The 24,149-nt window shown below is 30.9% G+C and overlaps 1 protein-coding gene and 1 long non-coding RNA gene across 2 annotated transcripts; one reads left to right on the top strand and one right to left on the bottom strand.

The window, feature by feature from the left end:
* Window positions 1-10,767: 10,767 nt before the first annotated feature.
* LOC115888425 lies at window positions 10,768-11,282 on the bottom strand. Its single transcript, XR_004051252.1, has 2 exons — window positions 11,014-11,282; window positions 10,768-10,943 (listed from the first exon to the last, which is right to left on the bottom strand). It is a non-coding gene; the product is annotated as an uncharacterized LOC115888425 (long non-coding RNA).
* Window positions 11,283-12,157: 875 nt separating this feature from the next.
* LOC115888440 (suppressor protein of bem1/bed5 double mutants-like) lies at window positions 12,158-13,530 on the top strand. Its single transcript, XM_030908184.1, has 3 exons — window positions 12,158-12,609; window positions 12,738-12,857; window positions 12,960-13,530. The coding sequence occupies exons 1-3, from the start codon at window positions 12,158-12,160 to the stop codon at window positions 13,528-13,530; spliced, it is 1,143 nt and encodes a 380-aa protein (XP_030764044.1).
* Window positions 13,531-24,149: the final 10,619 nt, after the last annotated feature.

Here is a 24,149-nt window from a genome sequence, read left to right as displayed (position 1 = left end):
CGAATGAGACGGCTTTTAGAGAGCGCAAACTTCAGGAATTCCCATAGATATTCCCGTTTATTTTTAGCTACCCTACAAGCAAAGCGCGCCTTCTTAAACCTTCTGCATTCGAAGCCAAAATAAAATGCTTCGAATATTTTAAAATAGACACCTACTTAGCAGTATCAAAAAGTACATTAATTAGGTCTATTACTATTATTAAATGAAACATGAAAATTAATAAAAATATTCACTCAATGCGATTTCTTGTTTGAAAGTGGATAAAAAAAAGAAAGTGGACAAAGATAATGTTTCATTTAAATGAAATATGTTATGTCCTCAAACAAATAATACAAATAAAAAAAAACCTACTGTACAAAACGAAGATGTCCAATATATTATACGAATACCATCCAGATATAAACAGAAAAATGCAATGTTTCAATTTATTTATTAAAAAAAGTTGTATATTAACAATATAAAACAACTCAATAGTTCCCAACTGGCGTACGACAGGAAGACGCGATATCCCCAAAGCTGTTTACAGCAACACTAGAAGAAATCTTCCGTCAACTGGACTGAACTAACAAAGGATTAAAAATAGATGGAGAATCTCTTGACCGTCCAGATTCACTGATAACGTAGTCCTAATTGCCAATAGTTCTGAAGAACTACAAGCACAAATGAATGAACTAAATACAGCCAGCAATAAAGTGGGCCTCAAAATAAATTTAGCAAAAACTAAAGTAGATAGTGTACAACGAACTAGTGGAAAGAAAAGACATTCTAATAAATAACACGACACTGGAAATAGTATATTTGGGACAACTAATACACAGTTCGGGATCTCTACTACCAGAAATCAACAGGAGAATTAACTCTAACTAAAGAAGAAAACATTCGACCAATGTGTACTACCAGTCAGAACCTATGCATGCGAAACCTGGACACTTAAAACGGACATCATAAGAAAACTGCAGATAGTACAACGCTCAATAGAACGAAATATGCTGGGAATAACCAGGAGAGACCGTAAAAGAATAGAGTGGATACGACAAAAGACCCAGGTAATAGATGTCATCCACAGAGTCAAATCCCTCAAATGGTAATGGGCAGGTAACCTGGCAAAAAACAGACAACAGAGTACCCACGAGGAATTAAGAGACCTAGAGGAAGAGATCCCACCTGAGGTGGGATTATGATATTAGGAAATTAGCAGGGATAACTTGGGCCCGTATAGCCATCAATGAACCATGGACCCAACTGCAAAGAGAGTATATAAATATGTGAGGGAGGCTACACCATAATTGGAAATGGTTGAATAAGCTGAAAATTATGATAATGATTATATTCTTCTTCTTCTTTCTCAGCCTGGTTCCATCCAGTGTTGGATATAGGCCTCTTCTAGGTTTTTCAATGCTTCGCGATCTCTAGCCAATCTTATCCATTGTCTTCCCGCCACTGCCCTGACGTCATCGACCCATCTCTTTTTTGGTCGGCCCACACTTCTTGTTGTTCCCCTAGGTCTCCATAGGATTATTTTTTGGGGCCATCGGTCTGGATCCTGTCTTGCCACATGTCCTATCCATTGCCACTTCAGACTTGCCACTCTTTTAACGACATCTATTAATTTTGTTTTTTGACGTATGTGGGTATTCCGTATTTTTCCCCTAATGGTGACTCCCAACATGATTCTTTCCATGGCTCTTTGTGCTACTCGTAGTTGTTCTGCTGTTTTTCGAGTAATTGCCATAGTCTCTAAGCCATACGTAAGCACAGGTAGAATGCAGCTGTCGTAAGCCTTTTTCTTTAGGTTCATGGGCACCTTTTTATCCTTGAAAATATCGCTCATATTTCCAAATGCTACCCAAAGATATTTCCAATGCTTCCCAGGACTTTCACCTTGTCGTGGTGGGAGGGCTCAGTAACCTTCAATATCCAGGGAGCAATGCCGGCGGTAGCATAGCTACTGGTAGGGCCACCCATGCCGGTAAGGTCTCGAAGTGATGAAGGTGAAGCTAAGGAAGTCCATAGCATGCAGCGTCTGACTCAAAGTGAGCGGCTGCAAACAGCGTCTGTATCCATAGTGGGCGGCTGAGATAATACTCGCCAACACGCTCGGCAAGCGGGGAGTTCTAACTGCCATTTACCTTCTTAGAACATGATTATATTAACGAAGTATATAGTACTGTATGATCGGAAAAGTACGGCGTCAAGTTGGCTTAGAGTTAAAAAACAACATAGAGAAAACAAATCATTCATAAACTCCATATTTGTTTTGCCCAGACATAAGCTTTAAAGATTCATATATCATAGAGTTAAAAAATATATACAATATTCGGGACTTAATATCTAACCGACACTTTCCGACAAGTCGGAATTAACTATCTCTGCGCTGTGGTTGTCATTTTATGGATCTGCCCAAGCTCACCTGATGATGGAGTAGGGCTCCGAAACCGGTAGTGAGAGCAGGTTGATCCACATTATGACAAATACAGCGTAGAATAAAATTTCTATATCAGCAGTTAAGTGGCAAGAATCCTTATATAATTTTATTAAAAAATATAATCCCTATATAATTTTATATATAAAATGACAGCGATCTTCATTTCATAGCCATCGCTGAAGCCGATTTATTTTCGATAATAGTGTAGGTATTTTATTTCAATCATATTGAAAATACAGTGATTTTTTGCAGGACTTTTTTTATTTAATTATTTATACAGTATGTCCCCAGATTCTCTTTACATAGAGTTTCCATACGTCTAGATTTTTAAAGTGTCCGAGGCGGTCCGGCCAGGATTTGGAAATGCGTCCGGGAAACCTGACCGCAAAAACAATTTAACTTAGTAAAATATTTTACAATTACAGTTGAATTAATGTCGCAGCAGTGGCGGCTCGTCAGGCTAGGCAAGGTAGGCGGCGCCTACCCTAAGATTTTGGCAGAATTTAAGCGATTTATTACATTACATTATTTACTCTCTATAATCAATACATAAAAATACTGTTAATACACGGAAGTGTGTTTTAATAATCAATATTATTTTAATATTTGTGGTCTTGTATATTAACATATTCACTACCGCTGTCGTACGCTGACCGCTGACTGTGCCGCTGCGTTAGAAAACAAAATAATTTTGACCGTTGGAGTGCCTTTGTTCGGCGATTTCTACATCGCCTACTATCAGAGCCAATGCACGACGTACAGCAGTCTTCTGTCTCTGTCTAACTCATCGTGCGGTAGCGACGCGACGTAAGTCGGATTTGTATCATATTAAGGCGGAACTTAGGCGAAATCTCCGATCGCCTTCGCATGAAGTCGTGAAGGCTCGGTAGGCTTAGATGTTAAGGGGATATTCCGGATATTTCATAAGGAGATATATCATATTTCGTTAAGGGGATATTTTATGATTCATTATATGTAGCATTTAAAACTTTTATATGAAAATTCAAAAAACTTTTAAGCAAATTGGAAGCATTTTTTCGGGCTTGTCCGAGAATATTAAAAATGATATAACCGGTTGTATTTCAGAACACACCACAGAAATAAACGAATCCGAAATAAAAAAGCGCGTTATTTTATTCGGTGCAAGAAGACGATACAACAGATATTACAGAAAAGTCTCTTTGCTATTTCAATTCGATATGTTAATAAAAGCGGCTAAGTCTAAATATCTTTGCTAATTTTATTTTATGAAATATTAGATAACATTGTTATACATTTAGAAATAAGGTTTGCAGATAGGTACTCGTATATCTCAATTATTTTTATTTATCTCTTGCGGATCCAAAATTTAAAGAATCCTATAAAAATTTCCAACGCATTTAACATCTGATTTAACAAACTTGTTATATTGATACTTTTCCAACGCATTTAATAGTGATTTAACAAAGAAAAAATGTTATTGACCAGCATAAATTAATGAATAAATTGCAGGTATTAATAATAGTGTTATGTTTTTCGTCGGTTCCGTGTGGATAGAAAGTCACAATTTATTTAAACACTATTTATTTAACACTAATTAACAAAAACAATAACGATAAAAGACTTATAGAACTATTTACAAACGATTTATAACTAAGAATTTATTTTGAATTTTAGCGCGTCAACTGCACTGGTATATTTATAACTGCCCCCTGTAGGCCACAGCCGCCGGCTTTTATACCGACAGGTAAAGAACTCTAGAATAGTCCATAGATCGTTAGGTGCGTAGAGAAGGTTTTCGAATGTTCTTGTATGTACTAGTCCATTCCAGTGGGACTCGATTCTTCTCGAACGAATGAATCATTACGGTGTCTATTCTTTAATGCGATGTTAAGGTCATCTGAGGGCGGGACATATAGTTAGGTTAGGTCGAGTCCACACGGGTCCGCAACAATAGATATGATAATTTCGAGCATAAAATAATTTAGAAAAATAATCCTGGAAATATATTTCCAGAGGCTTTCAAATTGTTTGTTTTGTTTGTTACTACACCATTTACAAGTACTTGGGTTGAGAGACATTTTTCATGTTTGAAATGCATTAAATTTATAGTAGAGATTTCATGAAAAATAAACGTTTATCGCCACTTGCCTTACTTTCCATCTAAAAAGATCTTTTCACAGCTCTTCAACAATCTGATGATTTTACTGATCTTAATAAATAACTTTTCTTTATTAAGAGACCGACTCATCAATTTAATATATAAAACATAGTTATTCTTTCTCTCAATACTACCAATTTTTAAGTTTGCGTAAATAAATAAAATTCTATGATGTACTCCATAGTAATAGATAAAAAAAATAATAGATAAAATAGATTAATAAAAACAATAAAAACTATACTTGTACATTATGTCTACGTTGAATGCTGTTATTTTTGCTTTAGTTGTGTCCTAAATATTTTTGAGCTATATTTTTAACCCAAAGATAACATATACATATTTACAAACTGGGCTAGGGTATTATGTAAATTAGGGGGGGGGGGGGTTAATTAGACGCATCTAAAATTTTGTCGCCTACCCAGTCACACGGGTCACGAGCCGCCACTGTGTCGCAGTTACTTTGTTGAATATTTTACTATCTACGATGATAATATAGCTCTATTAATTTAACCGACGCATGTTCGAAAGACCCATTTCTATACTTGGCGCTCAAATTTTTCGCTATTGGTGCACTCCTGGAAAGCGAATGTTTTTTTGGTTTATATTTTGTTGATTTCGGGGCTATTATCGGGTGCCTATAAAAGTTCATAAATAAATTTATAGTTTCTTTTTTGCAACATCCGGATTTCAAAGTTTATTTGTCCGGAATTTCCAAAAGCCTTTATGGAAACCCTATCTTTACAAGAGGAAAAACTTCTTAATTATTGACGTTTTGAGAAAAATGCATTCCTCGTAAAAATTTTTGTTTCTTCAAAAATGGTCAATCCCAGTTTTTTAATTTCCATACCGTTTTAGAGAAAATTAAAAAAAACATGAAAATAACATATACAGGGTATTTAAAAAAAATGTACCATCACGTCATCACGTCCCTGGTGAATATGTAGACCCTTTTTTAGCTTTAAAATATATAATATCGCATTTATAGTAACTTTTACCTTCAAAATTTAATTCGAATCACTAAAAGTACTTGCAAGAAAATTATAGTAAATCGAAAAATTATTAAGATTTTAACACCCTGTAGCTACGAAACAAAGAATCGGACCTATGTTGATATGAATCAGAATCGGATCTATATTGATATGAAAAATAAATCTTATTTTTACGTGAGGAATCTCCCTCAGAGATATGGCACATGTTTTTTGAAACACCCTGTATAATATTTGATTTTTTTCTAAAAATCAGAACGCGTTTCTATGGTAATATAATTTCGTTCTCATTCTTTGATAGATTGTTATTGATAGAATTTTAATTAACGTCTTTTTTTTTGCTGTTTTAAAATGTTAAAGAAGCACAAAATTTATTTAAATCAATGTTACGGAAAGGATGATAATAGTTATTCGATAATGTGATACTCTAACAATAGCAAAAAAATTACGTTAATCAAAATTAATAATATCCATTTATCAAAGAATGAAATTGAAATGCTATTACTATAGAAACGACTTTTAATTTTTAGGACTTTTTAATTTTAAACGCCTTTAGTAATTTTTAGCAAAAAATTCAACCGTATATTCACTTTTTTTTTCTCTAAAAAGGTACGGAAATTTGGAAAAGTATAAACGGGATTAGCCATTTTAGAACAAGCAAAATTTTTATAAAGACTGCATTTTCCTCAAAATATCACTAATAAAAAAGCTTTTCCTCTTGTAAAGAGAATTGGAATCTACATACTGTAGATAGATTTTTATATATTTACTAGTTGAAGCCTGGCGCATCCGCCACAACATCAGGAAAAAAATACTTTTTATTTTTTTTAATTAATGAAAAACAAAAAATCCGGCGGCGCCAGTTTTTAGAAGAGCCAATTATGTAGCTATCTTTTAGTAAAAAAAGCAATTCTCTAGAGCAAGTCGCTACTTCAGTAGAGACGACACAAATACACATTAGCATTTTATATATGTAGAAGATATACTATGTTTGTTTAGTTACATATATATGTTGTGAATTGAAAAATCATACCTGTTACATTTTTGATCAATTCGTCATTTATTTCATCAATTCAAAATTTATTATGAAAACACCACACTTGAAGGCCTTGGAGTTTTGTATATATTTTTAAATGTTGTTGCTTTAACATTTTTTAACTTTCACAAAAATTAAGAAAAAGTACGGGAAGGGTGAAAACTACCCCCACACTTACATAAATTTTAGTATAAATATTTTCCAGCTCAATCCCCGACCGATTTCTTTTTCGTAAAATGGTTCTTCAAGTATTTACTACATTTTTTGTCTCTTGTAAAAAAACGCCAGATTGCATAGTTTTTGATAATTTTTTTTTGAGAATTTATTTTTCCAAACCAGACCTACAAAATATACAGGGAATTGCAATATTCCGTGGACATAAAGCAAGTAATATTTTTTTGGAATCAAAATAAGTTACAGCGCTTTCAGATGGAGCGGACCGTACGCGCGGAGCGTCCGCGCGGATGTTTTTTCAATATAGCTCATCCAGACGGAGCATACGCGACCCATGTGAAATCGTTCATATAAACTCATGGTACTTGCTCGAAGTCGCGGACGGACCGTCGCGGACGGTCCGCTCCATCTGAAAACGCTGTTAACTAGTTGAAGCCTGGCGCATCCGCCACGACATCAGAAAAAAATACTTTTTATTTTTTTAATTAAATGAAAAACAAAAAATCCGGCGACGACAGTTTTTAGAAGAGCCAATTAAGCTATCTTTTAGTAAAAAAAAGCAACTTTCTAGAGCAAGTCGTTACTTCAGTAGAGACGACACAGATAAACATTAGCATTTTATATATAATCCATTAGTAGATATTGTAGGTATGTTTGCAGGATTTAACATAGATAGTGATAGGCACAGATTGTAGGCATCGCCGTAGAGCATAGGGCATATCTTGAGTAAATCTCAAGATATTTTATATTATTCGAAGGGTAAGGGGAAAAAACAACGATGTCCATTTTATAGGAACTTTTAAGCAATCAACTTAATCTGTTGAGAATACCAAGTCCCAAACACATGCTAAATTGTAACTGAATATAACAAAAGATGTCCAAATAATAAAACATACAGTAATAACTTTTTGTATCATTAACATGATATTTGGCAACATTAAATCAGTTTTCTCCATAAAAGTCAGTTTTGTGACATCGTCTCTTTTCACCCTTGTCCTTCATTTATATTATAATGTACCTGATATCATTTATAGAAGAATGAGTAACTGTATTATAATGTAGTATGCTAAACCTAAGTTATTAAAAATGCCTGGTCAATGATTTAATTGGAAAACTAAGTGGTCTGGCATTTGTCCCATTCAAAAACTACAAAATAAACTTCTATGTGAACTTATTTCAAAATCTACAGTTTTCCACAAACAACTAGGTATATGTATGCACTTTGACAAGATATCATAGGATATTTCCTTAACAGTATTCTCTTCATTACATTGCAAGCAACACCTACCTGTAAGCATAAAAGTAGGCTGCTAAACATATTTAGAAACCACATAAGAAAATACTTCTGTTTTAACATATTATTTAGTACGCACTTACAGAAATATACTATACGAGTAAGACATATCAGTGATTAAAAACTATCAGAAGAAAAAGACACCATAAACAAAAATTGTGTTAATAAAAAATATGAAAAACATCTACCACAGCAATCAGCAATAATTGATAAATAAAATATGTACTTACCAAAAATTTACAGTTGTAAGTAGTCAAATAAGGTTTTACACTAAATTTAAGACATACACTCGCTTCAAGTCGCCCGAAATTTTAAATTAATCAGCATTCATTAGTATGTAAAAACATGAAATATGAAAAAATCGGACATTTTTGACCAAAGTGACGTACAAATGACACAGCTGACACCTAAACCTGACACTGACAGTTCATAGAGTGACAGATCGAGAATAGATCCAGAGAAAAAATATCATAGATCTATGGAGTGTAGAGGCTTTGTCACAGCCAAGGATATATAGAATAAGGATATTCGACTGGCCCAAAAAAAACGTGCCGTATTTTGTCGAGGAAGACGATTTCGTCACGACCAATGGGCGTCGAGTATTTGAAATTGAAAACATATAAATTGACGGTAACCTATGTTTTTTGACTCATTTCACTGACAAATGTGATGAGATTGTTATTGTAATTTATAGATCCAAAATCCAAACGTTTTTTGAATAAATAATTTATTTTAAAGTTATTTCCTAGAGGTTTGGTTTGGCCTTCTATATTCTGGTATTTGTCTACTAATAAATAATATCTTATTTTGTATTTCGATGTATGGAAATTCGCAAGTTTTGTATCTGAAGCCGCAAAGAAATTTCGCTCTGTAGTGAGAAAAATGTTATTATATCTTTTTAGACGTGTAGAATTACAAAATTTCTTATTTCAGATGTTCTAAATGTGAGTGCTTAATGTCAAAAATTAAAATATATACTTGAAATATTATTTCAAGTTACATGCTTTGACATTGTTTGGAAGTAAACAAATATTGAAGAAAGTGTTGTGCCTTCACAGAATTTAAATTGGCATTAGGAATAGATTTCCTTGATTTAGTAATGATATTGCTCATAGAAATTGATGATATACTATTTTATATTCACTCGTTCAAGTGCTGATCTATTTTTAAATTGAATATTTATGTAAATATTATGTATAACACGATATAAATAATTTAAGGACATAAGAAATTAATATTTCAAGTGTCAATATTGATTATTTTTCCAGTTTTATTCAAATATATTGAAATTAATATGGAAACAAAAGTTCATAAATATTATTCTTAATAACAAGAATTGAGATTTGGGGATAAGTTTGAAAAGCCATGTCAGAAGAGTAGGATTAAAGACAAGTATTAAGGTAACATATATTTACATAAAGTTTTAATAACACTGACAATTTTATTTGTTTATGTTTATTAATTAAAATTTAGTTGCAATTTATTTCATATTCTAATATTTTTGAGAAAATTTTACTTTTATACATACCTGAATATTATGCTGCTTTTTTATTTTAAAGTGTGCCGACTGTGCTGTTATTTTTATACTAGTAATATTGTATACTGTAGGTATCGTATTCATATATAGTTATATATATATATATATATATATATATATATATATATATATATATATATATATATATATATATATATATATATATATATATATATCAGTAGTATAGATACTTACTTTCTTTCTATGTGTACTTATATCCTTTATAGTCTTTCTAAGTGCATATAATACTACTTTTTTAAGAGAAGGCAGTTTTTAATAATCTATTGTTAATTCCTAGGGTTCCCAACTTGAGCATCGGCGATTCCGGGACAATTATTTTTAAGCTTTTAAATAATTGAAACAAAACATTAAATATTAGAAAATAAAATAAATTATGTGTGTAGTACACATTTTTTTAGTTTCCAGGTCCCGGCCAAGGCAAAACTTTCGCCGGGACACACTTTCTGATTCCTGGTTAATCCCGGCCAAACCGGGACGGTTGGGAACCCTATTAATTCCCCTAATTCTGTGTCCCCTGGTTCTGCTATACAACAATTATATATTTTCTTATCATTACTGATTTTAAAAGTTTCTTTTCAAAGAATTTGACCATATATTTTTTTTTCAGAGTAATTGGGCTGTTCCTGAACAATATTGAATATAAATATTCAAAAATATGATTAACTGCATATCCTACTAAGTAGATCAATACCAAAATTCCATTAGAGAAATAAGTTAAAATTATGTTTTACTTGTATAATTTTCTTGCTATTTGTCCACCATTATTTGTGACTTAGAAATTAAATAGTCAAAAAGAATTTAGTACCAGTTTTTATTTCCCAAAAAAAATAATTGTTAAATAATTACATATTGCTTAAGATACAGTATATTATATTGTGTTTATAGTTGATAATTCTAGTCCTTAGTTGTTTATAGTTGATAATTAACAATATTTCTGATGTTAGATATTATATTAGATAAAAAATTTAATTACCAATAGCTACCTACCTATGTAGCTGCAGATTATATATTGTGTAGTAGGTAATGTATAATTCTTTAGTTCAAGAAACAAATATCAGTACAAGTATATAACCAAAAAAATGTTGATGCAAATTCTTTGTATAACATACTATGGTATTCAACTTTTCATTGTTCTTTTATTAGATACACAATAAGCACATTAATTCGTTTATTAAACAACCAAAACTAACTACTTAAATTCACAATATAAATATCACAATAAATGTATAAGCTTTGATCAATTCCTATTATTAATACCTGACGACTTCATACTTTATAACTACCAATGGCTATCCTACTAACACACTAGCCAACTAATAATAAATCTGTTCTAAAAAATACAACATAAAGACATCGTTATTGCAATAATATAGAAATATATTCCATGTATCATTAACTACCTAGGTATAAATACAATACCCACATCTTCTTTTAAGCGAATAGTGCGTTAGGAGGCAGAAATATTGCCTGCATTGTACATCGTACAAATTGGCTAGAATTTATTAATATCCATTGCAAACATTTCTCTTTCAAAGGGTCTAAATGTTTTGTCTTTTTACTGTGTCCCTGTAATATGTTATCAATTAACAACAGTTATCAAATATGACCTGGACAATAATAATTGTTTTAACTTTTTTTCATACTAAACTCTTTAAACAAACTATATAAATAAAATTTATCTCATAACCTAACTTGCTGCTAGAATTTCTTTCTGTTATTCTATGTTCCTGTATTGTTATTCTTCACATTATCAATTTCTATGAGCAATATCATTACTAAATCAAGGAAATCTATTCCTAATGCCAATTTAAATTCTGTGAAGGCACAACACTTTCTTCAATATTTGTTTACTTCCAAAAAATGTCAAAGCATATAACTTGAAATAATATATAAAGTATATATTTAAATTTTTGACATGCACTCACATTTAGAACATCTGAAATAAGAAATTTTGTAATTCTACACGTCTAAAAAGATATAATAACATTTTTCTCACTATAGAGCGAAATTTCTTTGCGGCTTCAGATACAAAACTTGGTGGATTTCCATACATCGAAATACAAAATAAGATATTATTTATTAGTAGACAAATACCAAAATATAGAAGGCCAAACCAAACTCTAGGAAATAACTTTAAAATACATTATTTTTTCAAAAAACGTTTGGATCTATAAATTACAATAATAATCTCATCACGTCTGTCAGTGAAATGAGTCAAAAAACATAGGTTACCGTCAATTTATATGTTTTCAATTTCAAATACTCGACGTTCATTGGTCGTGACGTAATCGTCTTCCTCGACAAAATACGGCATATTTTCCTACATAGCCCGCTATAGGGAGTTGAATATCCTTCTTCTATATATCCTTGGTCACAGCATTGTTATATAAACAAGGTTATAACTGATCTACCAATTACCAGATGTCGCCCAGAGTTTTGTTGGCAATTGTTTTAATATAAAAAATTTAACTGAAAACTTGAAAAGTAAAAAAATTCAAAATATCTACAATTGGTTGATTTTCTATCGTTGATAATTGTAAAAAAATGTCGAACAATAATTCAGATTTATTAGAATCTATTCTACAAGGTTTAGAAGAAAATATTTCTCTTCTGAAAAACTTGTTATACTTCATAGAAAAAATTGTTGCAAGTAAAACCAACACAATTACCAGTCAAAACGGCCAGTCATCAGAAAAATCGTTAACGAACTCTAACGAAAAATTACTTAATTGTATTACTCAACCTACAGTTAGTGGACTACACGAAATAGCTGGATTAAAGGATATCAAAAGAATACTTTTCACACTAACAATTTTACCGCGGCAGCAACCTCAGTTATTTAATAACTGTAGCATTAGCAACACTATTTTACTATATGGTCCTCCAGGAACTGGTAAAACGAAATTAGCGCATGCTGTAGCAGCCGAATCAAAGGCCGTTCTGTATTCTGTATCACTGAGTGATGTTTTATCATCTTATGTAGGAGAAACTGAAAAGTAAAGTCAGCATTTACATGAATACACTATTTTCTATAACATAAATTCATATAAAAACATGTACCTACTTATTTCAAATTCAAAGATATATATCACCTTAAATATTTATACTATTTTACCTTTTTTAGAAATATCCATGAGATTTTTGCACATCTAAAATTAACTGATAAATACTCTTTGTTATTTATAGACGAAATTGATGGTGTATGTCGTAAACGAAATAGTTCAGAAAATGAGTACACTAGAAGGTACTTTTTTGCTATGTAAAAATTATACTAAACACCAAAAACTATAAGAATGTTATTTTTTGAGGGACAATTATTATAAATAGTAATATGTTATATTTACAGGATCAAGACTGAATTAATGACTCATTTATCTAATATTAATAACTGTCCTAACATAGTTATAATAGCAGCCACAAATCGACCTTGGGACTTAGACTCAGCAATATTAAGACGATTTCGGAAACAGCTCTATGTGCCGCTTCCCAACAGCGAAGATAGATTAGAATTACTTCAATTATTTACTAAAAATATTCCTATATTAAAATCCATTGATGAAGTAATAAAACTTGTGGAATTGTCTGATGGTTTATCTGGATCTGATATTTCCAATTTAATACAAGATGCTTTAAATATGCCTCTAATGGAATTACAAGATACCAAAATTTGGAGAAAATGTATAGATGCAACTTATGAGCCCTACCAAGGAACCAATTTATTAATCCCAGAAAATGATTTATTCGACACAGAGAATATATTTCTTTGTGAATTAAAGGATATGCCGCCAATGTCCGTCAGAGCTAGAGAAGTAACAATGTCAGACTTCTACGAAGCAGTAAGTAATATACCGACCACTGTATCGTCTGAAGAAATAAAGAAATATAACGAGTTTCAGAATACGTTTACTAATTTATAAGATAATGAACAGATTCCGACCAGAGATGGGCGTTTACGCGTCTTTCTCAGTTTTTTAATGTTTGGCGGAAAACACACATAAAAAGCGTAACAATGCAAAAAAAATAAAAACTGTAGAAAACTAAGAAAAAGCTGAAGAATGATATTTCGATCTCTTTCTTCACAACATACATTTTCTGTTGTTTCTACCAAAATTTTGATTTCTACACAAAATAAAAAATATATTATCGATAGAATTACGTAACAGTGAAATAAATTAAAATATCTGTTTTAAGCCCCCCATACAATTGGGTTATTTTGCCCGGTTTTAACCGGACAGGTAGGACTATAATTTAAAAACCCCAGTGTATAGTGTTCGGTCCAGTTTTATTCGTTCGTTGGTATCTGTCAGCGATTGTACGCACAAAATAAAAAACAAAGGTGGCTATGAAAGCATTGAAAAATTTCAATGTTTTGTTTCCATGTTACTTACTCGTTATACTCGTTCAATATCTTTTGACAATAAAAATAAAAACTTATATTAATAATTATCTAAATTTTTTTGATAGTCCTGGATAAAGTATAGTATTCTACTCGCATATAACGGCTGTTATTCACATGGATGATTTATGACACTCGCCTGCGGCTCGTGTCATAAACTTCATCCGTGTGAATAACAGCCACCATTATATGCTTGTTGAATAATATAATATCAGATAATACCGTATGATCGAAAAAAAAACGGCGTCTAGTTGGCTGGGAAATGACGATCGATGACATTTCCCATATAAATTTACATATAAAATGACAGCGATCTTCATTTCATAGCCATCGCTGACGCCGTTTTTTCTCGATCATACGGTATTTCGTCCTTACGTTCAACAAAAATTACCATTGAATTTATTCAGTTATATACCGGGTGCGTCTCAAAAGTGGCTCACCCCTATAACTTTTTTATTTTTTCCGAAAAAAAATTGGTATGTTAGTCTATGACATAAATTAGGATTGATTGGCGTATTCAATAGTTTTTGGTCACTTCCTTTTTCACCGGAAATGGCTACAACTTTTGATTTCTGAACGGCTACCTCGGTATTTTCATTTTGTTACTTAATTTATTCGATAGATAATGACACTCTGAATAGAATGACATATCATGTCAACTTTTGACATTTTTAAATATGGTTTGTTAAAAATTACGATTTGGGCATCTTTTAACTGGCCAGGACAAGACACTAAAAACATTAGAAGATCAAATCTATTTTTCCACAGTTCCTTGATTAAAAATTAGTGTTTTTAACACAGCCATGGCACTCTAGATTGAAATTTAAAATACAATTTCGTTTCAAGTGAAAAGTTCAAAAGTTGCCATATGATATGTCATCCTATTCAGTGTCATTTTCTATCGAATAAAGTAAAAAAATACCGAGGATGTCATTTAAAAATCAAAAGTTGAAGTCATTTCCGGCGAGACAGGAAGTAGCCCAAACAATTGAATACGTCAATCAATCCTAATTTATGTCATATACTAACATACCAAATCACGTTTTTTTATCTGAGAAAAATAAGAAAGTTTTAGAGGGGAAACGCACCCGGTATATTTCTATGCCTGGAATGGAAAATTGAATCTGCGGGGAATCATTACAAGGGAAAAGAAAAACGAGGTCTATAATAAATTGATAGCAAAATGCTAGGATATAAACTATAGACTCTCGGGCAAACAGGAAAAGTGTAAAAAAAGAAAATTGACTCTAAGATTTTTCCACAAAAAAATTGTATGTGCACTGTTTGCGCATATTTGAAGTAAAACATCTAACTAACAACTATTAAATTGAACGACACTGTTCGAAAAAGTGTAGTTTCAAATGTTGAAAAAGTAATAAATTAAAAATAATGTTTTTTCCGCGTATAAAATAGTTTTTTACGTGTAACAAATAGTTGTTTTTAGTGTAATAAATAGTTTTTACATGCAAACATATTTTTTTGAGTGTAACAAATAGTTTTTACGCGTAAAAAGTATTTTTTTACACGCAACAGATAGTTTTATACGCGTAAAAATTAGTTTTATTACGTATAACAAATAGTTTTATATGCGTAAAATAAAAAAAGAAAATATTGTTTTTTACGTGTAACAAATAGTTTTCGTTACGTAATAATTAATTTGTATTAAAATATCAATATTTTTGATAAACACGAGGGTTGCTCATAAATACACGTCGCGTCACTACGTATTTCTAAGCCGTAGGCTGTCCTTATAGTCTAAGAGTTAGCAACGTTTTTGAGAAAGTATTTTAAGACATCTGGTTCTTTGATATATCTTTTACTATGCTCTCTGGAACAGCAGTATGTCGTCTGGCTGCCGATGCCGATACCCGTTGCGTTCACTACTGCTCATCGGAAGAAGATCCTATATTTTTTATTAATTTTTAGTCCTATAAATTCTACTATTGAATATAAATCGAACACGTCTCCATAGCGCAGTGCGTAGAGTTTCCCACCACGAACCGATGGTTCAGAGTTCGAATTCGGTCGAGTTCGAAGTAAGTCTTTTTTATTTTATTTTCGTTTATATTCTGATAGTAAAGTATTAAATAAACATGGTGATTAAAAAAAATATATTTAATACTTTACTATAAGAATATAAACGAAAATAAAATAAAAAAGTACTTGTCCTGACCCGGATTCGGACTCTGAATGATCGGTTCGTGGTCGGAAACTCTACGCACTGCGCTATGGAGACGTGTTCGATTTATATTCAATACTAGAATTTATAGGACTAAAAATTAATAAAAAATATAGGATCTTCTTCCGATGAGCAGTAGTGAACGTAACGGGTATCGGCATCGGCAGCCAGACGACATACTGCTGTTCCAGAGAGCATAGTAAAAGATATATCAAAGAGCCAGACATCTTAAAATACTTGTTTTTTTCCGACGTTGCTAGCTCTCGTACTATTACTACTTTTCGTTACAACTAGCTTGTGTCACGGCCTTGAATTTTTACTCCCAGCGCGCGTAAAGAAGTTTCACTTCTAAAATAAGAAAGGTAATTTCTGAGGAAAGCTCCTTTAATAAATTAATATGCGAAAATTGTTGCCGTTTAAGTAGCCAACTTTTGTAATATTCTTCTTTAGCCTCATTTTTGGGTTTCCTTTTTTTTATAGAGCAGTTAGTACAGCCACTTCGTACGCAAATTCTTTCTCGCATCCATCGTTCTTGTAAATAACGCGGATAAACCGGGCAAAATGATACAGTATTTGGAGGTTGCTTACCCGTGCTTTCTACCCGCGCGTTTTTAACTGCGCGGTTAAAACCGAGCAAAATAACCGAAGTGTATGGGGCCTTTGTAAACTACATTAAACAGTTGTTAACAGCGTTTTTAGCGAAGCTTTACCAATCCGTGAGCGTCCTTTTTTATGCCATGTTATACTCGTCCATCCTCTGGTCCAAAACTCATTTCAAAAGAAAAAAAAATAATATTAAGTATCAACCATGTATAATTTAAAAAACATAATGGTTTTTAATAATCGTGAGAAATAGAAAAAAAATATTTGTGGCGTTTGAAAAAATAAATAGCATGTTCTATTCAGAGTAAAAATGTGTCTTTTTGTGCCTCGCCTGTACGTGAAACGTACAGCATCGCCACAAAAGGTGTCATTTTTACTCCTACTAAAACAATATAGTATTGTTACTTTGAAATAAAATTAATATTATGCCGATCTAATTGTATTAATTTAATATTTACAAAAACACATTTACAGAGTAAGAATTTTATTCTAAAGTATGGTGTCTAGTCTAAACAATATTATATTATACACTGTGATCCTATGTTAACGGTTTAATAAAATTAAGGTAATTTTAATGAGAGAACCCAAAAAACAGAGCACCTTGAAAACCTTTTTTATCTGTTCAGTTAAAACGTATCGATTAAAACATTGTGCGTAGGGTTTCCAATTTTCGGAATCGGGATCACGTTTTGAAATCCCGGGATTGGAACCTATAATCACGGGATCCCGAGATTGACTATCAGAATGAGAAATGTATAATAAAGATATACTAAATAAAAATGCACACTACATATATCAAAAAGAAAATGAGAAAAGAGCTTTATTAAAATAGACAAAACAAAGTAACATTCATATTTAGTAAGTAAAAAAATACAATTTTTGTTGCAAAAATAAAAAATATAGTATACACGGAAATATAACTTTTAAATATTGAGACGTTATGCTTAGTACAAATAAAATATGATCTTTAAAAGACTAAGGTGTATAAAGTCGAATCATTTTAGATTGGGCATTTAAATGTTTCGGGATTTTCAGGATCTCGGGATTTAATATGGGGATTTCGGGATAAACATATACCGGGATCTCGGTTTGGAAACCCTAATTGTGTATAAACGAAAAAACGGGCGGTTTTACTTGAACTGAAGTGAGATGAAAGAGCAGTGACGGGATCATTCAATTTTACATAAAATAAAACCGTCGTTTTGCCTACAACTGAACAAAAATATAAGTAAAGTTAAAATATTATAGCATCTTTAATATGAGACTTTTAAAATCTAATATTTTTGTATAGTTTCACAAAATAATGTAAAGTATGCAAAAATTTTAGTTTTTAACACAGAATAAATAGTTTTTAATAATTAAAAGTAATCTGCCAAGTAGTCTGATTGTGTAAATTCTTATTATTTCATTTTTGTATTTGGTATGTATTTTGGTATGTTGTAAGTATTTTTATAAATCATAAATATGCAAAGAGCACCTTTTGATTAATGACAATTCTACACAGTCTGGTTATAAATATGTATATGGGATAAGTATAGAATTAAAATTTAGTAAGAAACAATAGAACAAAATTAAATTCTCATTTCCAAGTAGCGTCACAATTTGTTTAATATAAAAATGATTATAACCAAACCAGTATGTTGTTTTTCTCAATTTAGATACAAAGTAAAGCGTTTTGCAATTCAAAAAAATATACAAAATTATACAAATCAACTACAATGTATAATATGGCCATAATAACAGGATAATACAATAAGACAGTTAAGTCTGTAATTTTTTTGTAATGCCCACTTCAAAGTCTTCCTTGATTCGTTGGAGAGATTTACAAAAAATGTTGACGCATTATTTTGTGTAGTTTTTTATTGCAATACCAAAGGTTCTAAAGGCGGATTCTGACAATACTTGATACTGACGTACTTGGAAAGTACGCCAATATTTGCATACTTGGCAAGTATACTATCTTTGCAAACATCTTTTTGGAACAAGCTTTTCGCTCAGTCGGCGCGACGAGTGACAAATAACTACAAGTAACCCGCCCACACGACATGGCAAGTATATGCCAATAGCAAATGTTTGTCAAATTTTGTGAGAGTCCGCCTTAAACCTAAACTATACAAAAAATATTTAAAAATATATCAAATATACCCAGTTTTAAACGAAATAAAAAGCCAAATTTTAAATGTATTTATTTATAATATTAAAATCTAATATTAACATTAGTTTTCATCATACAAATAGTAATTCTACGTATACAGCTTACTTTTATATTAAATGTTCTTCCAATATTTAAAAACTTTGTTTCAAAAAAATAATTCATTTTGCATTTAAACAATTAATTGAACTTTTAAAAGCAATTATATCTAACTTTTTATCACAATTTCAATAAAGACCAGCTAACAAAAATAGACAAAACATAAAACTAAAATAAAATAAAGCTTATAGCATAGTGGAAACAGTATACATCTCTATTAGGAGTATTATCAAATAAACTACCATCTATGATCTGTTTTTTTACTGCTTTAATATCAAAAACTGTTTTAAACTACAACTACCTTATAGTTTATATGTATGTATACACAAAGGCCTCAGCAAGTAGGCATCTATAATGTTCTTGAAAATGAAAAATCTTATTAAAGAGTACCTAACAAGTATTTCCAAGACTCTAAAATTATAAACATTTTCTCTCGTATATCACAAAAAAACATACTAAGTACGTAACAAAACGAAATTTAAACCACAGCGGATTAAATAAGACAAAATATTTATTTTATAATAAAAAGTATTTTTTCAGTCGTATAGTCTATTTGGGAATAAATTTGATTGACATAGAGAAAAGAAACACGGTGTTCATATATATTTCAATTAATAGCAATGCCCGTGAAAATTGGTTTCAGAAAGAGGTTTAAATTATGAAAGTTTTAGATATTTGTCTCTATCGCCATATTCTAATTTTCAAAATAACAAAAAATCATCTAATTAAACGTTCTCCAACCCAGTGTGACCCCAGTCTAAATTACAATCAAAAGTCTCCCGGTTACAACCCAGTATAAATTACAATCAAAAAGGGCAATAATACTCGAGTATTATTGCCCTTTTTGATTGTGATTTAGTTGCTTTAATTTCAAACTAAGCTTACCATAAGATGTCTGCGATTAAGTAATTGTGATGAAAATAATTTTTAACCTTTTTTATTTTTTTTAACCTTTTGAATTTGTTTGTGATTGTATTTTATAACCTGACCTCTTTATGACTATATTAGGATTGTTTAACTATTCTGATTGTAATTTGATTATTTTAGCTTTCTGGGCCTGAAGATGGGAATTAAATGAATCCCGAAACATGTCGCCCCAATTTTAAATCAAATTAAATTTTGAAATATACATCCTAAAAGATTGTGAATTTTGAGTCCTAATCATCTAATTGTAAAATGTTGACATAAGGTGACAAAAGTCTAAGGTGGCCATGGATAAATACATATTTAAAATTTACAAAGATGGATAAATCTTAAGGCGATAAGCTTTCTTCAAGATACCCATGGAATTTGCAAAATTTTAATAATTCAAAACATAAAGAGCAAAATTGATTACCCAATGTGAAATAAGTATTCTTTTAAACCTGATGAAACACCTAAATAAATATGTGAAAATATTTAGTTTCAAAATTGTTATATCTCTAAAACTGCTAAAGAAAAAAACAACAAAGCTTCTATTTATGACATCTGTAAAAAATTATGATGAATATTATAATGAATTAATATTAATTATTCATTTATGTCAAAATTTGACAGTTCAGATTTGTTATTTTAAAAATTAGAATTTAGTAGTGGTTGAAACAAAACCGTATTTTTTCTGAAAGCGATATTTACAGAGATAGCAAAGTTTTTGGTACAAATCAGCTTTGAAAAATGACAGCGACACATATTCTAGTACAATTTCCTGCGAACGAAAATGTTATTTTTCCTATTAATCAACGGACAAGTAAAATTTTTAATAATACTTGTATACTTTTCTAAAAATAACAAATAATTGAACGTAAAATACAACAATACTAAAACGCTACCACAAAGTATAGGGATCATTACATTTAGTAAAGGCACTTTAAATACCTATACATATTAGTTTTTAATTAGGTATCCCGAAATTAAGACTTAAAATTGACGTTTATCAATGAACTAGAGTTAAAACAATCTACTGTAAGAAAGTATAAAGGCCTTTAAGAGCAAAAATCAAAGTGTGAACTTACTGATCACTTTATTGCTCAAAAAAATACCTTACAGTCTCTATATCAATCAATGTTAATACCCAAGTGACATCCTGTATATTAACTTCACCCAATAGTACGAAACAAATAAATACAACCAAAAGCTTGTTTCCTATTTAAGAGCAAAACATTTGTTTCATAGTTATTTATAAAATAAACAAATTCGACAAGAGTAATAACAACAATTAACTATTATTTATAATATCCTTTAAAAGAATACATATACAGTGCGAGAACAAAATCCAAAATGACTTCTGTCATATGACACACAATGAAATATGTACTTACGTTATACTGCAGACTAATATTACAAATAATATTTTTATCCCAGTCAAATTACTTAAAAAAAGGCCCATCGGTGGAAAAAAGTCCCACAGTTTTGAAAATGGTTTTAAACGATTTCTCTAGATTTGGGCTAATATGTGTCAAAAGACCTCGAACATAGACGATGAGCTCGAGGAGTGGGGAGGAGTTAAATGTCATTTTTTTCACTTTTTTGCTTATATCTCGGAAACTCTGAAATCTACCGAAAAACACTCTATATATAAAAATAAAACTGGCAAAATTCTCTATAAAAATGAATCTATACATTTTTGTTTCTGGACTTATGGTTTCCGAACTATGCCCTTCAATTTGGCATATTCCAAATCCGTACAATCACATTTCTTTTTATTGCAAGTTTTCCGTTCAAATAGCGTTGAAGAAGTACGATATCCATAATTTTTTAAGTATTAAGTATAACTTTTAGTATATACTGTGATTTTATAAATTTTAGGTGTGATGGGTTCACATAAATCACTCCTTGACTGCGCAAATTATTTGTTAACATGGATAATGTTTTCTGTTAATTTATTTTGTTTTATATTTTTGTGTAATTAAAAGAATCAAAACCGACATTATGTACATAATATATTAAAGAAACAAAATAAATAATAATACATTTATAAAATAATAGTGAATTATTATGTTTCTGAATTAATTTTTGTGTCGGAAAGAAGAAATATTTTTTTATATTTTTATTTTTTATTGTAGACGTATCAAAAAAACGTTTATTGTAGACGTATCTGTTTTAAAAAAGTAAAGTGTTCTCGAATAGTTGAATTTAAATATTTTAAATAGTTTTTTTCTTTATTCTTTGTATTTTTTTTTGCTTCCGACGACGGAAAGATAAACTTTCCGAAACGTTACGCATTTTTTTCTTTGTTAGGCAAATTTGTATAACTGTAAACATAACTTCTGACAAGTAGTGTCCGTTTGGGTTTAACGCAGAAGTGTTTACAAAAAATAACTATTTTATTTTGTAGATTTTCTTGCAGTGCAGTGGCGAAATGCCCATATAGGATTTTTTTTGGAAAGAAATACCTTCATAAAATTCTTCAATTCAAAAATCATATAATGAAAATTAAAGCACCTTATCTTTAATAACATAGATTTTTTGTAGTTTAAATTTCATAATAATTATACGATATTGTACAAAATTAAAAAATAATTATACCTACTAAATTAAAAAAGTAAACGATACATGCATTATTATAAATAGTAAATTAGAATCACTTTTTTTATTGAATACAAATTACTTGTCTGCAACGGATAATGTGGAATAATATAGATAATTTTAAAGTATGGGGACTCATGCTATATGTATGTGGATAACATTATTGTATTCAATTATTGTAAGTTGAGAAGATTCAGAAACCACACTTTCATATATGCGCTTTTAAGATTCTTCGAAATTCTGCGAGGGAAGACTGATACTATATTGACGAAATGAATTGGGTAGTGCAGATACGTAAATATTACACTTACGTTAACTGTATCTACAGGAAGAAATCAGTAATCCGGAAAAGAACCAGACTTCAAATGCTTCGTGCACAGTACTTTAACATTAGAAATATCTACAGTACGTCTGTCCGTTCTGTAGCTACGGGGTATCCGTGAGAGGGGAAACGATATTCTCTCGATGTTTTTCGTAAAAAAATAGACGACGCGTCCCATCAATAAAAATTCAACAACTTTGCAAGTAGCCAATAAAATGAGTGGGCGGAGCGATTTGCGGTGACTGAGTTTAAATCGACGTATAAAATATATTGCTGTTTTAAATGTTTTTTGTCCGCATTCCTTTCATAGACACAGATCCAGCAGATGTACTGTACTGTAGGCGGGGACAGAAATCTTCAATTCTGAGCACTCATGGACTATAAACCATTATTCTTGATTTTTGTATACTTTCTACAATATTTGCAACTGCGGTATACTTTTTTTACCGTAAAGCAGGCATGCATTAATCTTTAACATTTGCAGTTATTATTAAGTCCTGTGTGCACTAGTGCTCTCCAACGGAAGACAAAGTCACGATGCAATGAAGACTTGAAAGATAACATAAGAATCCCTTAATATTACCATTATTAATATGAAAGGTTATATTTAGACTTTAATAATTGGGTTTTAAATGCGAAAATACAATATGAGAAATAGTGTCAATTTTGTCAGCCCTGTAACTCTTAAAAGGTAAAACCTATGAAAAAAATGCATTCAACCAATTTTGTAGAGAATTTTGTTAGCATTATTTTTATATATAGAACGATTTTCGGTAGATGTCACAATTTCCGAGATATAAGCAAAAAAGTGAAAAAATTGACATTTAACTCCTCCCTACTCCTCGAGCTCATCGTCTATCTTTGGGGACTTTTGACACATATCAGCCCAGATCCAGAGAAATCATTTAAAACCATTTTCAAAACTGTGGGATTTTTTCCACCGATTTTTCTAATTTGACTGGGCTATTTAATGGATTTTGATTTTCAGTTTTCTATTACATCTCAATTTTCGTAATCATTTATGTATTACCTATCAATAATTATACATATACATTAACTTACTAGTATTCTTTATCCTATATCTGAATTTTGAAGTAAAATAGCGAATATGTTTGTCTGAAGAACTGTATGTTTAATTGAAATAAAACAAATGTATGTTGTTTAAGGTTACGTTTTTTACGGGTCCAGACTATAGTAGGAAAAGCAGAACACAGGATCAACGTATCGATTTCAAGCAATTCTACTGGCTGAACATTTTCGAAAATTCATCTGCCAAAAAAT

The sequence above is a fragment of the Sitophilus oryzae genome, unplaced genomic scaffold, assembly GCF_002938485.1.
Source record: "Sitophilus oryzae breed Bouriz unplaced genomic scaffold, Soryzae_2.0 scaffold_738_pilon_pilon, whole genome shotgun sequence".
Classification (NCBI taxonomy): Eukaryota; Metazoa; Arthropoda; class Insecta; order Coleoptera; family Curculionidae; genus Sitophilus; species Sitophilus oryzae.
This window is presented reverse-complemented; position numbering and strand designations above follow the sequence as displayed.